At 41.0% G+C, this 20,453-nt stretch overlaps 1 protein-coding gene across 1 annotated transcript in view; it reads right to left on the bottom strand.

The window, feature by feature from the left end:
- Positions 1-419: 419 nt before the first annotated feature.
- LOC113564877 (Down syndrome cell adhesion molecule-like protein Dscam2) overlaps positions 420-20,453 on the bottom strand; it is a 101,435-nt gene continuing 81,401 nt past the window's right edge. Inside the window, 1 exon segment of the mRNA XM_026987527.1 lies at positions 420-1,185. Within this exon segment, the coding sequence (XP_026843328.1) occupies positions 917-1,185 (269 nt within the window). The 3' untranslated portion in view covers positions 420-916.

Consider the following 20,453-nt stretch of genomic DNA (forward strand, 5'->3'; position numbering starts at 1 on the left):
CCATTGAACTGAACATTTTGAATAAATCATAAGTCTTTTATAATGATATTCATTTTATATTCAGCCTTGATATAAATTCTAACCAAAAACTGAAAACATTTTGCGATTGCAAAAATTTTTCACATTTTCAAACGTTGTCTCTAGACAATCCAATCATAATGTATGAGTTTGCAGTTTCTTATAATTGTGCCAATGAAGAAACGTGCGGCCAGGCGAAGTTATTGAATCCAATGAAAAAATATAATGTGGACATCTATCACTGTAGATATAATCTAAATACGTTATGTTTCAGAGCTGCAGGAGGGAATGTTCTTAGTTCCATTATCTTAACTGTTTATTTTAATGAAATGCTTAACATTCTGATATGCAAAACTATGTTATAATATTATAAATTAAACATAAACTAAGAAAGCTTTGTTATGGATAAAAAAACAAATTTTGCAATATGGAAATTTTTTAATCGTCGGCTGATCTACGACAGGTTCGTAGAATACTGGTAGAAGTTTAGAGCCAAATCGAATCTCAATTTTTTTACGACTATTTAATTGTCATACGAATGTACATATGTACTTTTTACATATATATTGGTTCAGTGCAGCCTGTCCAATTGATTTCAAATTATATATATATTGAAGATTAATACACTTAATTTACATATGTATGGATATGCTATATTATCTAAGTAAATGCAACAATGTAATACTTGGGTTCCTAGATAGTTGTATATATGTAATTATTTATTTGTGCTAGTAAAATAGCTAAATGCTTTAAATTGCACACCGTTCAATGATATTTTCGTTCCGTGATAATTTACAGAGAACTGTCTGAATCGAATTTTTTTTAATTGTAAGTTTATATGTCGTCAGCGATTTAATTTGAGGTCGTAATATATGAATTAAGACATTCTTGATTTGCATTAAAATTTCGATATATGCTCGCGACTATTGGGAGATGCTATTTTTTTTGTTGCATTGGCTGTTAATGGATTTGCTGTAGTCACTATTAATGGTATCTTTATGTCATTTCCGGTTGGGTATACTGCTGGGCATATTTGAATGTTGGGCTGCGCCTTGCCCAAATGTATATGAGTAAGTCTGTCGCTGGCTAAATTCCGTTGGTGGTGGTCACCTTTACTTTTATGGCGGGTCAAAGAAGCAGTAGTCGGTGGGCATGGGGTCCAGGCACCTGCAAATATATATAACATTTTATAATCTGTCTGTTTCTATGCAACCTTGTCCCGCAGTTTTAAGTGATCTGGCTTTGATTATACTGCATTTAAGTCGAATCGATAGACTAGTCTAAGTGTATTTTGGTCTGTTGGTTACGCGCACATTTTTCCTCAGTATCTTCCAATAGATGCATATTTTCTGGTCTTATGTACCTTGGTCCGTTATCCTTGTCCCTTGCCTATTTTAATGCCGTGCTCGAGTTAAGACTAGTTTAGGGAGGCTTGAAGTTGCGAGCTGATGAGAGCCGACTTCGAACGTGATCGTAGGTGAGTGTGAGTGAGAGGTAAATGTCATAAGATGGAAGAACCTGAACCTGAAACTGCGACAAGTAACATTCATTGCCACGGGAACTATATGTGTGATAGGTATAAGTGGGCTGCCTTTGGTGCTAAAGGAAATATTTTTTATATGCGGCCGGATGAATTCTCAAGCATATATGGAATTGGTAGAAAGTAAAACTATTATATTTTCTGAGCATTTCCATGGTAATCAATGGACATTGTACAGTATAATGCGCAGAGCCATGTTGCCATGATTTTCTATGACTAAAATATACCGTTGTAGAAGTTTCCGGTAATCAGTCTGGAGTAAATCCAATTAAGGATCTGTGGGGCATACTTGCAGTAAAAGTGTATTCTTGTACAAGCCAATACTATAACAAGGACTTAAAACAAGCTATAGTTGCAGAATGGGCCAAGATTGAGCTATCAACTTTACAAAACTTGACAGGTTCGTTGACCCGTAGGGCGCAGAAGCTGCAGGACCATACGGGCAATTTAGTTAACAAGTTAATTTTTCTAAACACTTTTTCCTTGAAAATATTTTTCCACACATCCGGAACGAAGGCACACGAGGACGATCAGCTCGAGTAGAGTAATAACCGACACGCGAGAGACGGCAGAAAGGCGACCCACAGTGATCTGGCCGACGGCCAAGATAGAGAAATGCATAGAGTAGAAATGCTTTGAAAAGTATACAGACAGGAACATAAATGATCCAATAAAACTACCATATAAAAGACTTCCCTCTCTCCTTGCCTTTCACATGGTCGGAGCCCCGAGCATATGTCCGTCGCTTCCCTCTCTATTCCACCCTCATAGGCCTAACTCCCTCGCCCCGATCCTGACGATCCAGTGGGGCCAAAAAGAGGTGTTAAAGAGTTTTATAGGCGCCTGGAATCGGACTTCCATCAGTTGCGGGGTTGCGTCAGTTAAATCGATATAAACTTAAGTAAAGGAATATTTAAAGAACAAATACAACAAATTCTCGGGAAAAATCGGCGATTTCTGTTTTTTTTAAATCAAGTTAAAGTTGAATTACTGTAAAAAATAGGAGGTACTAATGAATCCATTTACTCAATATTTAACAGAAAGACACAGAAAAACACAGAAAGACCAAAAAAAAGCCTCGATGAGTGTTCAGATTATACAAGAAAGTGAAAACAAAGAATTGCATCCTTACACCGCTGAAGAGGCTTTGCACCTGTTTTTGGATTTTTTGAATGTCTAAGAAAACAAATGTAATATTACGGAATTGATTAATCCAGCATAGCGTGAACATTCTGCCTGGATATAACAAATTTAGAGTAGCTACTGATGGCAGTGCCGGATCACAAAATAGTCACGTCTGAATCAGCAAAACTACAATTTCAAGTGCCTGTGGATCACTGAAGTGGTTTGAAAGAGTAACGTATAAAAAAAAAGGTATAAATACTGGGATCCACAAAAAGGGAACATTTGGAAAAGTACCAAGAAGGGATATTGGTCTCCCTATGTTATTCAACTTTGGCGCCTCAATTCAAGTTAAAAGGTAAACGAAGTAGAGCGGTTTTTTTTTCTGTTTTTTGAGTTGAAACTTTAATAATTACGGCGTCAATTCGAAAATGGAGGATTCTCAAGTTTAACGCTGTACTGGGGGTCTCAGACTGTGCAGATCTAGCCTCGGTCTCTTGGAAGAAAAACTGTTGGCGAAGACAGACGTGCTATTTTTGTCCAGTCCAAGTATAAAGAAAAAAAAGAGGAATAAAAACCGGGAAAAGATCTTAATAGCTGAATACAGCAAAAAGAAAGAAATATTGTGCGTTTATAAAGTAAAAGTGTGTTAAGTGCCAATTTCAATTGGTATGTATTTCAGCGTCGCTAATATACACCACATACACTCGTGGCGTAGGGTAGTGCTTTTTTTATTGTAGGAAATTAATTTTTCAGATTGGCGGTTAAAATTCGGGCAATCGTTTGGGTACCTGTCTGAACCCCAATACGAAAGCTTGCAACAACAATTTCCCCGATATTAGGGCCTCCGCCCGCGACAAGAGACTTATGCTCCTCGCCCAACTACAGCTCCGTACCAAAAATTCCCAGCGCTAGGCCGAGCAGCACAAAGCGGGAGGCTTAAAAGATCGGCTCATCAGTCGCTTTGCGGGCGCGAGCCCCTTATGTGTCACGGACCCGCGATATATTGGAGGCCGTCCAATTCTGCGGAAATTATTAAAGCTGTGTAAACGGTCAACCAATTTCTACCCGAAATATAGATCTGGGTCTAGACCTATTTCGTTTCCCCGTACGAAGTGCCGAGGAGTGCCCAGATGTGAAGCCGGCGGCAACGACTGTCGTTTTTTTTTTTTTTTATCCATCAGTGTAACCGCTGATTCCTATTTTATGTTATAGAGTCATTAGTGTAATTAGCTTAGTAAATTTCTTTTGGTTGTGTTTTAAATTCTGTTCGGAAGAAATAGCAAGTGGAATGTGTGACAGGGCGAAAGTGAACAACGGTTAACACGCAGAGGAGAGCGTGAGTTTTTTTTTGTAAAATTATTTCTCCAGCTTTCCTTTTAGGAACGTTGCCGCAGTCCATGGAAGCGCTTTCATCGCTGTTTCAACGCATTTATTAAAACAAATCAAGGAAGGCCGTAAGTGATCCCAAAACATAAAGATAAAATATTGGAGTTTGTTTGTTATTAGCAACTATTTATTTCGTAACCGAAAAAGAAAAAAACCTCACGTAGTCAGGGGATTCTTCGCTTAAGAGAGGCTGTGCGCTCTCCCTTATGCCTTGCTGGCAACCATAAGCGCTTACGCCGCGCATAAGAAACAGCCCTCTTAAGAACAAGGCACAAAAGGGAAGATGCGAGGCTGGTCGCTTTCTACTTGCGGTTGCTTTCGCTAATGCACTTGAATAACTGACCTGCCATAACGATCGCTGCGCACAGTTTTTACATTCCCTTTTGCATATTTATTTATTATTATTATCTATTTGCCTAACATAAAAGCTAGAGATATGTACCCTTCCCTTCCTTCAATTTGTAAGTTAAATTTCAATCTAAATTGTATTATTAAGAGTTAAGCATTTATTAGTTTACGAGTTGCGATGCATGTGCTATTGCTCAATATGAAATATAGGATTTAACATGAATCGGGGCTAGAGTTCTATATGCGGGGACCATGCTGGGCAAATGAGGGTAATGGGGTTGGATAGGAGGCTGTAAGAGCCTTCTTTATGGGATCACCGGATGAACCGGGAGCGGTGATCATGGTAGGGTGGGCATGAGGGGTCACAACAACACCGTGGCACGACTTGTATGTGTGTATGTGTCCGTGTGCGTAGTTAGGTGTATTTTCTCTGGTACATATTTGTGTCGATACTTCGCTTGCACGTGAAATTTTTAATGAACGTTACTGTGTCAGTATTATGATTGTTGGAGTAGAGCTGTGTCCCGTCCGTTCTGGGAAATAAAAAAACCCCCCCATTTCTTGCCTTGAACCTTGAACCATCACCTGCTCAGCCTTCCGTGAAGGTTTGGTAATATCCAATATGCTACAGTTAGTTTATTATTTGGCGCCCAACGAGGGGCCCGAGTTGTCGCAACTGACAACAAACCGGCAAGGCCCAAATGATTGTGAAAATTGTGGAATGTAGATGTGACCTTACATTCCCAACCAGTATCGGGACAGATGTGTCTTTCTAGTTGTCATTCTGTTTTGTTTGTTTTGGCTTTATCACTTTATGCTGGATCAGCGCAGTGGGTTATTAAACTATTGCCACCGTTGTAAGTGACCAAGCGGGCTCCTATTATGCAGGCCGGAATGATGGATACATATAACACCGGTACCACCCCGATGCATCGAGCTTATTACTATTCGTTTCGTTCTTTCTTTCTTTATTCGTTTGTCTTCCTTTCCTTCCTGTTCCTGAATGCTCCTTTTTTTTCCGGTCTGGATTATCCGATCAGGAACGGTGGGTGAAAGGCCGTAATTTGCCAGGAAGGAGTTGTGAATGGACTCATACTCATCGGGCTGGGTATCTGGTATCGTTGGATGGAAAGTGGTATAAAACTATTACCCACCGCGAAAGACCCGGACCGCCTATAGCTACGAGTTGTGGGTTATTATTAATTTCTTTATGCATGTAGCTGAGTAAATGTAGTACATGGGAAACATCATACACATACACACACATAGATATACCCTATTATTCCCTTTGACTTAAGCATGGTCCTAGCAGATTGTTTTTATACCCGATACTCAAAATGAGTATTGGGGTATATTAGATTTGTGGTAAAAGTGGATGTGTGTAACGTCCAGAAGGAATCGTTTCCGACCCTATAAAGTATATATATTTTTGATCAGCATCAATAGCCGAGTCGATTGAGCCCTGTCTGTCTGTCCGTCCGTCCGTCTGTCCGTCTGTCCGTCTCCTTCAGCGCCTAATGCTCAAAGACTATAAGAGCTAGAGCAACGATGTTTTGGATCCAGACTTCTGTGATATGTCACTGCTACAAAAATATTTCAAAACTTTGCCCCGCCCACTTCCGCCCCCACAAAGGGCGAAAATCTGTGGCATCCACAATTTTAAAGATACGAGAAAACCAAAAACGCAGAATCGTAGAGAATGACGATATCTTTTAGACTGCAGAATCTGAACTGGATCGTATTATTATTATAGCCCCGCAAATTATGCAAATCTGGGGATATTCACAAATCTCAGAGACTATTAAAGCTAGAGTAACCAAAATTGGTATCCGCACTTCTGTTAGATCTCACTATAAAACCTTTATCTCAAAATTTCGCCCCACCCCCTTCCGCCCACACAAAGGACGAAAATCTGTTGCATCCACAAAATCGAGTAAACTAAAAACGCAGAATCATAGACAATGACCATATCTATCCGGTTGCCGAATCTGGATCAGATCGGATCATTTTTGTAGCCAAAAGCAAGAAATCAATTTTTAGTGGCTACGCAGCGCCCGACGTCACGTTCAGACTGATTTTCTGTCTCTCTCGCACGCACTCTTTGTCGTGTCGTTTAATATTAGCGGCGTCTGCCGGAGGAGAGCCATACTGACTTAGTATCGGGTATAACTGTAGAGTTGCGGTGTCCGCAGCAACTCACAACGTTCCCCCTCGTTTTTTTATTAATTTCTTAAATTTTATTTATCTATTTAATTACGTTATTATTATATTTTATATTATGCCCGTATTTGGCAGTTGCGAGAATTTAGCAGACGAAGAATTACAAGAAAGTGTTTGCTTGATCTGCCAGGCTCAGGTGGAATATTTGGCTCAGCTCCTTACCACGTCTTGTGGTCACACTTTCCATAGGGCCTGTTTTGGCGCACGAGTGGGTTCTAAGAAGGTTTGTCCTGTCTGCAAAACGTCTTTTCAGTCATCGACGATGAATTTATTAGACGAAACTGCTGGGGATACCGTCGGAACCTTATTGGTACCAAAAATGCCTGATACAACGAGTAAAGCCCATGTGGGGGCTCCACAGGGAGCTTCGACGCCTGCTTCGGCCAATCAGCCGCAAACTAGGGAAGCTGGTCCGCCAGTAGTGGTAGCTCCGCCGCCTAATAACGAGCTTCAGCGAATGATAGTCGAAGCCATGGCTGAAGCCTTGTTGACACAAACCGAGATGCTAAGCAATGCGATCGCTAATGGTTTTCAAGGTATTCTCAGCTCTCTCATGGGCCAATTGGCAAATACAGCGGATGTTCCTTCGAGGGATAACCAAGCTGGAGAAGGATCGGCACGACGGCCGACACCTTTGCCCGGGTTTCAGGGTTTCGAAACAGCCAGCAGGAATTCCCCCATGAGTGTGGATATTTGACCAGAGCGTGTTAGTCAAATTTTAGTCAATTGGAAGCTTATGTTCTCTGGGCGGACTGGAATTTCCGTCGACGATTTCATTTATCGGGTAGAAGCGCTCACGATCCAAACATTGGACGGGAATTTCGAGTTGCTTTCGAGATACGTGAGCAATCTCTTTGAGGGAAGTGCCAGTGACTGGTATTGGCGCTACCATAAGAGTGTTAGGACGGTCGTTTGGGCCGACCTTAAATCTTCATTGTTAGTACGATTCAAGGATGCGAGGACAGACGTCAACATTCGAGCTGCAATAGACCGAAGGAAGCAGAAGGAGAACGAATCATTTGATGAGTTCTACGAAGCGATTGTCCGACTGGCAGATACCCTGACAACGCCCTTGTCAGAAGGTTCCCTGATGGAGTCACTCCGATCCAATTTATTGCCGGAGATACAGCATGAACTGCTATATGAAAAGATCTTTAGCATTTCACAGTTAAGACATTTGGTGAAGACTCGGGAACTGTTCATGCAAACTGTTGGTAAAGATCCGGTGGCTAGACCACGACCAGCACCAAGACGGTTGGTTCACGCGGTAGAAAGCCCAGGGCAAGAGGAGTCAGACGAAAGTGATGGGGAGATAGCAGCGTTCAGCTTAGTCTGTTGGAACTGCCGTGGTAATGGTCATCGCTACCAGGATTGCGTAGCAGAGCGAGTAGTTTTTTGCTATGGGTGTGGCCAGCCTGACACTTACAAGCCGTCGTGCCAAAAATGCCAAGCAACAAAAAACACCCAAGTGCGTGCACCCTTGAAAAGTGCACGCAGACCATCAGCGTCCAAAGCGACGAACACCGAGTAGCGATAGAAGCTGCTACGCAATTCCCAATCCCAATAGTAAACAATAATTTAACCATAGTTAATAAGAAAATAACACAGGAAGAAAAAGAGGATAGGGAGTCTAAACGGAAGGCACGAGCTAAAGTACGTCGGGAAGAATTTGTCAGAAATCTAAGGTTAGAGAAAAAAGCTCTGGTATCGTCAATAATATCAGAAGATCTCAGGCCATATGCAGAGGTCACATTATTAGACAGAAAGCTTGTTGGATTAATGGATACAGGGGCATCTATTAGTTGCATTGGTGGAGATTTGGCCAGCGAGTTGCTTGAAAGCCAATTTTAATTTAGGCCCATGACATCCACAGTTCGGACAGCGGGTGGGCAGTCTCAGAGAGTGGTTGGAAAGCTTAAAGCGGAAGTGGGCTATAAAGGTGTTACCAGGTCTGTTACCCTATACATCGTTCCAACCCTAACGCAGCCTCTGTATCTGGGCATTAACTTTTGGACCAAATTTGGCTTATTGCCAGCCGATTTGTATCCACAAGGAAGTGCTAATGACACGGTGAACCATTGCGATGAGGTGTGGAAGCCAGAAAAACAACGTCCTTTATCGGAGGTGCAACGAGAACAACTGAATAGAACCATTCAGTGTCTTCCGTCTTTCGCAGATAATGGTTTAGGAAAAACCACGTTGTTGTCCCATGTAATAGATGTAGGTGAGGCAAAGCCCACAAAACAACGACACTATGCAGTGTCCCCAGCTATCGAGAAATTAATGTATGAGGAGTTGGATCGCATGTTAGCGCTAGGGGTCATCGAAGAATCCAACAGTGCGTGGTCTTGTCCGGTAGTACTCGTCCGGAAGCCGGAGAAGGTTCGTCTTTGTATAGACAGCCGCAAGGTGAACGAGGTGACTCGGAAGGACGCGTATCCCATGCCGCTCATAGATGGCGAGTTGCTTGAAAGCCAATTTTAATTTAGGCCCATGACATCCACAGTTCGGACAGCGGGTGGGCAGTCTCAGAGAGTGGTTGGAAAGCTTAAAGCGGAAGTGGGCTATAAAGGTGTTACCAGGTCTGTTACCCTATACATCGTTCCAACCCTAACGCAGCCTCTGTATCTGGGCATTAACTTTTGGACCAAATTTGGCTTATTGCCAGCCGATTTGTATCCACAAGGAAGTGCTAATGACACGGTGAACCATTGCGATGAGGTGTGGAAGCCAGAAAACCAACGTCCTTTATCGGAGGTGCAACGAGAACAACTGAATAGAACCATTCAGTGTCTTCCGTCTTTCGCGGATAATGGTTTAGGAAAAACCACGTTGTTGTCCCATGTAATAGATGTAGGTGAGGCAAAGCCCACAAAACAACTACACTATGCAGTGTCCCCAGCTATCGAGAAATTAATGTATGAGGAGTTGGATCGCATGTTAGCGCTAGGGGTCATCGAAGAATCCAACAGTGCGTGGTCTTGTCCGGTAGTACTCGTCCGGAAGCCGGAGAAGGTTCGTCTTTGTATAGACAGCCGCAAGGTGAACGAGGTGACTCGGAAGGACGCGTATCCCATGCCGCTCATAGATGGGATCTTAAACCGGTTACCAAAGGCAGAATACATAACTAGCCTCGACCTGAAAGATGCCTACTGGAAAATACCGCTAGAAGAAGGTTCTAGGGATAAAACAGCATTCACAGTGCCTGGACGGCCGCTTTACCAGTTTAAAGTTATGCCGTTTGGGCTTACCAATGCGCCGTCTACTATGTCCAAACTTATGGACCGCATTATTCCAGCCAATCTTCGAAACGAAGTGTTTATATACTTGGATGACCTGCTTATAGTGTCAGACACCTTTGAAAGGCATCTGAGTGTGTTAAAAGTATTAGCAGAGAAGCTGTCTGCAGCGGGGCTTACAATTAATATACAGAAGAGCAAGTTCTGTGTGCCTGAGGTCCGCTATCTGGGGCATGTAGTGGGTCACGGTATTATAGGCATGGACTTGGACAAAATAGAGGCCATTAAGGAATATCCTGCTCCGAAGTCGGTGAAACAGTTGCGTCGATTCTTGGGTATGACGGGATGGTACCACAAATTTATAAAGAATTTTGCGGCTATTACGGCGCCTCTGACGGACGACCTGAAGCAGAAACGCCAGTTCATTTGGTCCGAAGAAGCAGAAGCTGCATTCACAGCTCTGAAGAACTCAATGTGTGAAGCGCCCGTCTTACACACAATGATAACCGACCATGCCTCCTTGAAGTGGCTGATGTCCCAATCAGATCTGAGTAGCAGACTGGCCAGATGGGCTTTGAATCTTCAGGGGTATTCCTTTAATATTAGCCACCGAAAAGGGTCTCGAAACATCGTTCCAGACGCCTTGTCTCGGGTCTTTTCCCCAGATTTGTCAGAGATCGAACCAGAAGAAAGGATCGATTTGGAGTCGGAGCACTTTAGTTCGACGGATTACGTTTCCCTTAGGGCTAAAGTAGCGAGTAGTCAGGCTCAGATGCCAGATGTAAAGGTGGTAGGCAGGCATATATATCGTCGCACCGAGCACGGAACAGGCGAAAGGGTAGCGGATGAACTCTGTTGAAAAATTTGGATTCCCAAGGGGCTCATAGATTCGGTCCTGAAAATGGCCCACGAGCACGCCCTATATGCACACGGAGGCATAAATAAAACGCTCGAAAAGGTTCGGCCCTACTATTATTGGCCGACGTTGTTAAGAGATGTCAAAGGGTTCATAAACCGGTGTGAAATTTGTAGGTGTACTAAGCATCCAAATAGACCTTTAAGACCGCCACTAGCAAAAACGGGGGAAACAGAACGGTTCTTTCAGAAGCTCTACGTAGATTTTCTGGGACCGTATCCTAGAAGTCGTAGTGGGAATGTCGGGATATTTGTGGTGTTAGATCATTTTTCCAAATTTCCGTTTATTAAACCCGTAAGAAAATTTACCGCCGACGCCATCGTACCATACATTGAGGAACAATTATTTCACTGCTTTGAAGTGCCGGAAAAGCTAGTCTCGGACAACGGCGGACAATTTAAGTCCCATGCATTCAACTCCTTGCTTCAGAAGTATGGCATAGAGCACGCTTACACCGCCGTTTACGCTCCGCAGGCTAACGCGTCCGAGCGAGTTAACAGATCTATCTTGGCAGCAATCAAAGCCTACATAAATACTGACCAAGGTAACTGGGATGAGCAGCTCAGCAGTGTAGCCTGTGCGTTAAGATCGGCTGTGCACAGTGCCGTAAAGGCGAGTCCATACCAGTTGGCGTTTGGGCAACAGATGATCACGAATGGTACCACGTATCAGTTGTCGAGGCAGCTAGAGATGTTAGAAGATCGTTGGGTGCATTTTTCTAGGGACGACTCATTTGACCTGATGCGTGGCACGGCAAAGGAGGCAATGAGGGCTCAGCACGAACGAAATGAAAAGACGTATAACCTTCGAAGTAAGGAGGTATCATTCAGAGTGGGACAGGAGGTTTACCGTCGAAATTTCCAGCAAAGTAATTTCGTGAAAGGATTTAATGCCAAGTTGGCTACCGTTTTTGTGAAGTCCCGGGTAAGGCGACAGTTGGGTCAAGCCTATTACGAGCTAGAGGATCTGCAAGGACGTCTGATCGGCAAATTCCATGCCAAAGATATCAAACAGTAGCACCATGGTTAAAAATCGCTCTTAGTGGGAATCACCCTTTTGGTCCTTCTTCCCCAAAGTGTGATTTTGGTAGGGGGGATTTGAAGTGGTTTGAAAGAGTAACGTATAAAAAAAAAGGTATAAATACTGGGATCCACAAAAAGGGAACATTTGGAAAAGTACCAAGGGATATTGGTCTCCCTATGTTATTCAACTTTGGCGCCTCAATTCAAGTTAAAAGGTAAACGAAATAGAGCGGTTTTTTTCTGTTTTTTGAGTTGAATTGATCTAGCCTCGGTCTCTTGGAAGAAAAACTGTTGGCGAAGACAGACGTGCTATTTTTGTCCAGTCCAAGTATAAAGAAAAAAAAAGAGGAATAAAAACCGGGAAAAGATCTTAATAGCTGAATACAGCAAAAAGAAAGAAATATTGTGCGTTTATAAAGTAAAAGTGTGTTAAGTGCCAATTTCAATTGGTATGTATTTCAGCGTCGCTAATATACACCACATACACTCGTGGCGTAGGGTAGTGCTTTTTTTTATTGTAGGAAATTAATTTTTCAGATTGGCGGTTAGTACCGGCCTAAACTTCGGGCAATCGTTTGGGTACCTGTCTGAACCCCAATACGAAAGCTCGCAACAACAATTTCCCCGATATTAGGGCCTCCGCCCGCGACAAGAGACTTATGCTCCTCGCCCAACTACAGCTCCGTACCAAAAATTCCCAGCGCTAGGCCGAGCAGCACAAAGCGGGAGGCTTAAAAGATCGGCTCATCAGTCGCTTTGCGGGCGCGAGCCCCTTATGTGTCACGGACCCGCGATATATTGGAGGCCGTCCAATTCTGCGGAAATTATTAAAGCTATGTAAACGGTCAACCAATTTCTACCCGAAATATAGATCTGGGTCTAGACCTATTTTCGTTTCCCCGTACGAAGTGCCGAGGAGTGCCCAGATGTGAAGCCGGCGGCAACGACTGTCGTTTTTTTTTTTTTTTATCCATCAGTGTAACCGCTGATTCCTATTTTATGTTATAGAGTCATTAGTGTAATTAGCTTAGTAAATTTCTTTTGGTTGTGTTTTAAATTCTGTTCGGAAGAAATAGCAAGTGGAATGTGTGACAGGGCGAAAGTGAACAACGGTTAACACGCAGAGGAGAGCGTGAGTTTTTTTTTTGTAAAATTATTTCTCCAGCTTTCGTTTTAGGAACGTTGCCGCAGTCCATGGAAGCGCTTTCATCGCTGTTTCAACGCATTTATTAAAACAAATCAAGGAAGGCCGTAAGTGATCCCAAAACATAAAGATAAAATATTGGAGTTTGTTTGTTATTAGCAACTATTTATTTCATAACCGAAAAAGAAAAAAACCTCACGTAGTCAGGGGCATCTTCGCTTAAGAGAGGCTGTGCGCTCTCCCTTATGCCTTGCTGGCAACCATAAGCGCTTACGCCGCGCATAAGAAACAGCCCTCTTAAGAACAAGGCACAAAAGGGAAGATGCGAGGCTGGTCGCTTTCTACTTGCGGTTGCTTTCGCTAATGCACTTGAATAACTGACCTGCCATAACGATCGCTGCGCACAGTTTTTACATTCCCTTTTGCATATTTATTTATTATTATTATCTATTTGCCTAACATAAAAGCTAGAGATATGTACCCTTCCCTTCCTTCAATTTGTAAGTTAAATTTCAATCTAAATTGTATTATTAAGAGTTAAGCATTTATTAGTTTACGAGTTGCGATGCATGTGCTATTGCTCAATATGAAATATAGGATTTAACATGAATCGGGGCTAGAGTTCTATATGCGGGGACCATGCTGGGCAAATGAGGGTAATGGGGTTGGATAGGAGGCTGTAAGAGCCTTCTTTATGGGATCACCGGATGAACCAGGAGCGGTGATCATGGTAGGGTGGGCATGAGGGGCACCGTGGCACGACTTGTATGTGTGTATGTGTCCGTGTGCGTAGTTAGGTGTATTTTCTCTGGTACATATTTGTGTCGATACTTCGCTTGCACGTGAAATTTTTAATGAACGTTACTGTGTCAGTATTATGATTGTTGGAGTAGAGCTGTGTCCCGTCCGTTCTGGGAAATAAAAAAACCCCCCCATTTCTTGCCGATGAGACGGAAGCCGGAACAAGCACGTGCCCGGACGGGAGACGAACCATCACCTGCTCAGCCTTCCGTGAAGGTTTGGTAATATCCAATATGCTACATCACACTGCGAAAGTCTGAGTCCGCCGCAAAATCTCACATTGATCAAAAAATGGGGCTGGGATGAATCTTCTGGGAAAAGTGCATATAAGCAAACAATAGAGACGGACGATAAAACCACTGCAGACGCCAAATTTTTTTATGGTTCCCTTGACCCCCTGTAGCTAAAAGCGGACACTTCAGAATATTGGAATTGTCCGCGACCTTCGTCTGCTCGCTATTGCCGGAAAATATTATTTATATACGTCAAAAATTCTTCAGAGTTAATAAAGTCCACTGTGAATTATATTAACCATCAGATTTCAAATATAAGGCCAGGATTACTAGACATTACTGGATTACTGGTACAAATATTAGTGTGAATTAGGAATTTTCTCTTACTACGATTGTTGGAAAGTTATAAAAGATCTCGCAAACACTAAATAGACCTTGATGCAAAAAAAAAAACTACAAATAACGTTCAAAATTTGAATGAATCATTAATTCCTAAAAAAAATCCGTGTAAAAAATACATTGATCGTATGCAAAAATAGGTGATTGGTTCCTTATCTCTAAAACATATTAAAATTATGGAAAAATTTAGGAAACTGGGAAAAACAAATTTGAGTACAAAAAATGTTTTTATGAGAGTTTTGAGAGTTCACAAAATACTAACAAATTTATATTGAAATTTCCACAATTGATCTGACCAGTAAATTTGCTTATAACATACATATGTACATATATTTACGGAAAAAAACGAAACAGAAACAAATACGTACATATTCTCTTTATGCTCTTTCTTGTTTCCGTTTGGTTTATGGCTGATTGTGAGCTGTGTGTGTTTTTATCTATTTGTGTTGTGCTATGTTGAACAGTGTTAAATGGAATAAAACCGTGTAAACAAATTTAAAATTTTTTATTTTCAAACTGTTTCAAAACCGTGTACAAAATGAGTTAGGTGTATGCCATTCCTCAAAAGTAAGTATCATTTGATGATAGCACGCCAGCCAAAGGAAAAAAAAAAACAGGAACAAAATTATTCAAGACGAATTCTGTGAGGAACCTCGACTGAGCGTCGACTGGTCCAAATATGGCTAAGGGTACACTCATTCCGGAAATTCTTTCAGGAAAACGAAATTACAACAAAAATAACTGAAGTGAATAACGGCATTATCCAAAGATTGGCTGTAATTTCAAATACTTTAAAATGCAACATTATTTCATCAACCTTCCAATTCGAGGATGACAGAGGAAGTCCCGGAAACGAGAAGTGAAGATTACGTACATGAATATGTGTAAGATATCACGAAAAACCAAAAACTAGCACAAACTTACATGTTGGCAGCCTCTTCAGTCCTTCATGCGACATTTAACAAATATTTTGAAAAAAAAAACAATCCTTAGAAATTTTAAGTTTATTAGATATTTCTGTTGATGCGTTACAGAACACAAAAAATTGGACGAACATATGTATGCATGTATAGCATCAATCTTATGCAGACAAAGTACAAATTTTCTTTGAAATGCAGTGTGTTTCATGAAAGTATCTTGTATCGTTCAGAAGTTATTAATGTTGTAAAATAAAATGGGCGAAGGCCCCACGGTGCGTTGACTCACCCAAGGTGAATTTACTAATAAGGTGACGTCGTTCGCGGGTGAGTCTCCATCCACTTAGTCAAATCGTTCTCTTGTCTCTCAGAGAGACAAGCACTAGAAAGAGATCATGCATATTGACAAAAGGATAGACCCTCGAAAGAGAGCAGTAATGGTGAAGACGTCATCTTATTAGTAAAATCAGTTTGGACTTGGTGATTTACGCTGATCAATAGTAAACGCCGGAAACGCTTCCTTCTAGTTGTTCATAGACATGTTCATATGTTCTCACCGGACCTCAGGATTTTTATTCACGCCCAAAAATAAAAATTGAAGTACCGAGCTGAAGTTGTGAAATGTTGATCTTCGTTTATTTCATGGTTTTTTATTAGGGATCAAAACAATATCATTTTGCCACTCTCCGCTTCTAATTTGTTAAACACCAATTTTTACAATTTGCCCGAATAATTAAAGTTTTTACATGACAACTCTGCAAACATATGTGTTTTTTTGCAATCGTCTTGGACTTGTAAACTTCAATTGTTGTCATTTTAAATTGAGAAAAAATGTAATCCGCCAATTTTCGATATGCTTGCCAAAGATTTTTAAAAAAGAATCAACCTGTTTGAAGAAAGAGTAGAGTGCTGCTTTCCTAACGTTGGATTTTTTACTTGTTAAGTTACAGCTTTCCGATCAAGGAATTATTTTGTTGATCATTTTCATATATTTCAACCTGCTGTGAAACCTGGAGACCACCTAAGTTGGATTTCATTTAGTTTGGATATCTTTGGCACCCTCGAATATGAAAAACCGTTGGCCTCGAGCATGAAGTGGTTTGAAAGCGTAACGAATAAAAATAGGTATAAATACTGGGATCCACAAAAGGGAACAATATTTTACTCAAATTGCCGTCTCAATTCAAGAAGAAAACGGGAAAAGTTTTAACATCTGAATGCAGCAACAAAATATTGTGTTTTTTATTGACATTAAATCCTACGGAGGAAAATAAAGTAAAAGTGTTAAGTGCCAATTTCAATTGATTGGCGGTTAGTACCAGCTTAAACTTTGCGCAATCTTTTGGTACCTGTCTAAACCCCCAATACGAAAGCTCGCAACAACGTACTAAAATTCCCAACGCTTAGGCCGAGCAGCACAGAGCGGGAGGGGTAAAAGATCCTCTTATGTGTCGCGGAACCGAAATATATTGGAGGCCGTCCAATTCGGCGGAAGTTATTAATCCGACGTAACCGATCAAGCACTTTCTACCAGAAATATAGATCTGGACCTAGCCCTATTTTGTTGTTTTACAAAGTGCCGAGGAGTTCCCAGAGGTGAAGCCGGCGGCAACGACTGTCGTTTGTATCCGTCAACGTAACCGCGGATTCCTAGTTTATTTTATAGTGTCATTAGTTTAAATTAGCTTAGTACATTTTTTTAGTTTTTTTTTTTAAATTATTTTCGGAAGAAATAGCAAGTGAAACGTGTGACAGGGCAGAGGAACCGCAAAAGAGGGCGTGAGTTTTTTTTTTTGTTGTACAATTTTGTTCTCCAGTTTTCGTTATAGGAACGTCGCCGCAGTCCATGGAAGCGATTTCATCGCTGTTTCAAGGCGTTTATTAAAACCAATCAAAGAAATGGCGTAAGTGATCCGAAAAAAAAAAAATTGAAAAATATTGGAGTTTGGTAGTTTTTAGCCACGATTTATTGCATAACCAAAAAAGATACCTCACGTAGGCAAGAGCTTCCGCGCTTAAGAGAGGCTGTACGCTCTCCCTTATGCCCTTCTGGCATATCTTAAGACTCTTTTCTGCTTTCCCATCTACTTGCGAGCGTTTGCTTTAGCTAATGCAATTGAATAACTGACCTGCCATAACGATCGCTGCGCACAGTTTTACATTTACTGGCTAGCCTTTCTCTTGCATATTTATTTATCTATTTACCTAATATAAAACTTATATATATACTGCCCTTCTTTCAATTTGAAATTTCAATCTAAATTTTAGCATTAAGAGCTAATATTTTATTAGTTTACTATTTGCGATGCGTGGTTCTAAGTTGCAATATTAAATATAGTATTTAACATGAATTGGTGCTAGAGTTCTATATGCTGGGCAAAGGAGTTGAATAGTTGGTTGGATAGGAGGCTGCAAAAGCCTTCTTTAAGGGATCACCGGATGAACCGGGAGCGGTGATCAAGGTACATAGGCATAAATGGTCACAACAACACCGTGCCACGAATCGTATGTGTGTATGTGACCGTGTGCGTGGTTAGGTGTATTTGCTCATGTTCGTATTTGTGTCCGATACTTCTCTTGCACGTGAATCCGTACCAAAGGCCAAAGGCCAGAAATAAAAAAATATGACAACGTATTTTTATTTTTGTAAATAATTAAAGACTAATTTGTGTGTTAGACCTTTTAAAATTAATGTTTTATGTAACCTTTGTTTTTATTTCTTTTTTGTGCTTGATTTTTATGTTTACTTAAAGTTTTAGTTGTGTTCCCCCTTAATTCCCACATAGATTTTATATTCATTGTATTAATCTATAAGTCTTTACTTAATAAAAGTGTTTAAGTCAGCTGCAGAAACTTGCAGATGTGTGTGAAATATTCAATAGTCTAACACTTCTTATTTTTTCAAGGTTGAACTTGTCCAGCAGAGCCACCGTGTTTGTTTTGTGTACTGTGTGTTTCTATTATGAATATCTACTGAATTGAATGCCCTTATTTAAACTATTGAATACATTTGCAAAAAAAATTTTTGTATTTTGGAAGCGTAACAAATGTAAGAAATCTTCCGTTTTACAATATGAATGTGATTGGCTGAGTACAAAGGAATAAATTTGATTGAAATGTGCCCTAAATGTATTCCAGAAAAAGGCGGAAAGTGCTCCAAGTGGCCGTGAAAAACATAATTTTATGGAGTCTTCAACGAGAACAAAGGGACGGCGTATAGCTCAGCTGGTCCAAATTGATAAGTCCGCTGTTTCTACATTACGCAACAAAAATCAAAGCCAAAATGTGTTGCCAGCGGATCCCATTGAAGTAATTTCTCTTTTAAGGGAGACCGGAATGACCAAACAATAATATTTTGGGTAGGAAATTTTGTGAACAGCAAAATATCATTTGGTTTTCTTCCAAGCTTCCAAAGTTTATTAGATAACACAGCCTCGAGCATATTAGAGCTTCAATCCAATGTTGTTGAAACCATAGCATATGATTCTATTGCACATCTCTTATTAATTGGAAAATGGGGTTTGGATGGAAGTACGGGCCATTGCGAATAAAAGCAAAGTTTCTCTAATAATGATTTAGACGACAAAAGTTTATTCGTTACATCATACGTACCCCTCCAACTTATTTCAAAAACTGATCAAAAAATCATTTGGCCTTCGTCAACGCGTTATTGCATACCAGTTCGATTCCAGTTTAAACGAGGGGGAACGTTGTGAGTTGCTGCTGCGACTGCGACTCTACATTTATACCCGATACTTAGTCAGTATAGCTCTCCTCCGGCAGGCGTTGCTAATATTAAACGACACGACAACGAGTGCGTGCGAGAGAGACAGAAAATCAGTCTGAGCGTGACGTCGGGCGCTGCGTAGCCACTGCAAATTGATTTGTTCCTTTTGGCTATAAAAATTATCTGATCTGATCCAGATTCAGCAATCTAATAGATATGGTCATTATCTATGATTCTGCGTTTTTAGTTTTCTCAAATCTGCAATATTGTGGATGCAACAGATTTTCGTCCTTTGTGGGGGCGGAAGGGGGTGGGGCGAAATTTTGAGATATACGTTTTATAGTGACATCTTAAAGGAGTTTGTGTACCAAATTTGGTTACTCTAGCCTTAATAGTCTCTGAGATTTGTGGATGCCTCAGATTTTCGTCCTTTGCGGGGGCGGAAGGGGTTGTGGCGAAAGCTTGACATAAAACGGTCAAGGTCCGATATCACAGGAGTGTGGATACCAAATTTGGTTGCTAGCTAGCTCTTATGGGTTCTGAGATCCTTGAACTCATATTTTGCAATTGGCCATGAAACCGACCATGAAACCTGTGTGTTAGAGTGAGACAGAGCGAGAAAGAGTGAAATTGTTTTCGTGATTCTGGCTGTAATAATTATACGATCTGGTTCAGATTTTGCACTCTAGAAGATATAGTCATCTTCTACGATTCTGCGTTTTCTGTTTTCTCGAATCTTTGAAATTGTGGGTGCCACAGATTTTCGCCCTTTGTGGGGGGGGAAGTAGGCGGGGAGAAGTTTTGAAATATACTTGTAACAATGACATATCACAGAAGTCTGGATATAAAATGTCGTTGCTCTAGCTCTTATAGTCCTTGAGCACTAGGCGCTTATAAGGACGGACAGACAGACATGGCTGAATCGACTCGACTAAAGTGTCTTGTCTAAAGTGGCTATGTATTCCTACGTTGTTTCTAGATTTATCTATTTAAAGCCGATGAAGAAATAAGTTTATAGCATTATAGATTTTTTTGAAATAACCATATTACTGCCATAAATTGCCTTCCATAATTTTATAGACCTGAAGATAAGAGAATAATTCATTTTCCCTTGGTACTTTTCATGGTCAGAATCGTCTAGATGATGATTAGTTTTCATACAAATAGACGGAACGTCGATAGAACCAAAGACTATACAATACCAAGATGTTTTCAATTTTCGTTTGACGCTTCATGGTACGGGCGCGCGGGGCTATTACTTCAATTCTCTTTTACGCTACCTTCGCCTCCGAAATGCTACTCGGCTTCGTCAATGCCTCGGTCAGCGTCGAGTCGGTGTGTCTCGAGAGAAAGAATACAAAAACAAAATATGAATCGTCTGCGTGCCGAAACCATAGGGCAGCGTGGTCGCTGATGTC

The sequence above is a fragment of the Drosophila persimilis genome, unplaced genomic scaffold, assembly GCF_003286085.1.
Source record: "Drosophila persimilis strain 14011-0111.01,24,50 unplaced genomic scaffold, DperRS2 tig00000124-arrow-pilon, whole genome shotgun sequence".
Classification (NCBI taxonomy): Eukaryota; Metazoa; Arthropoda; class Insecta; order Diptera; family Drosophilidae; genus Drosophila; species Drosophila persimilis.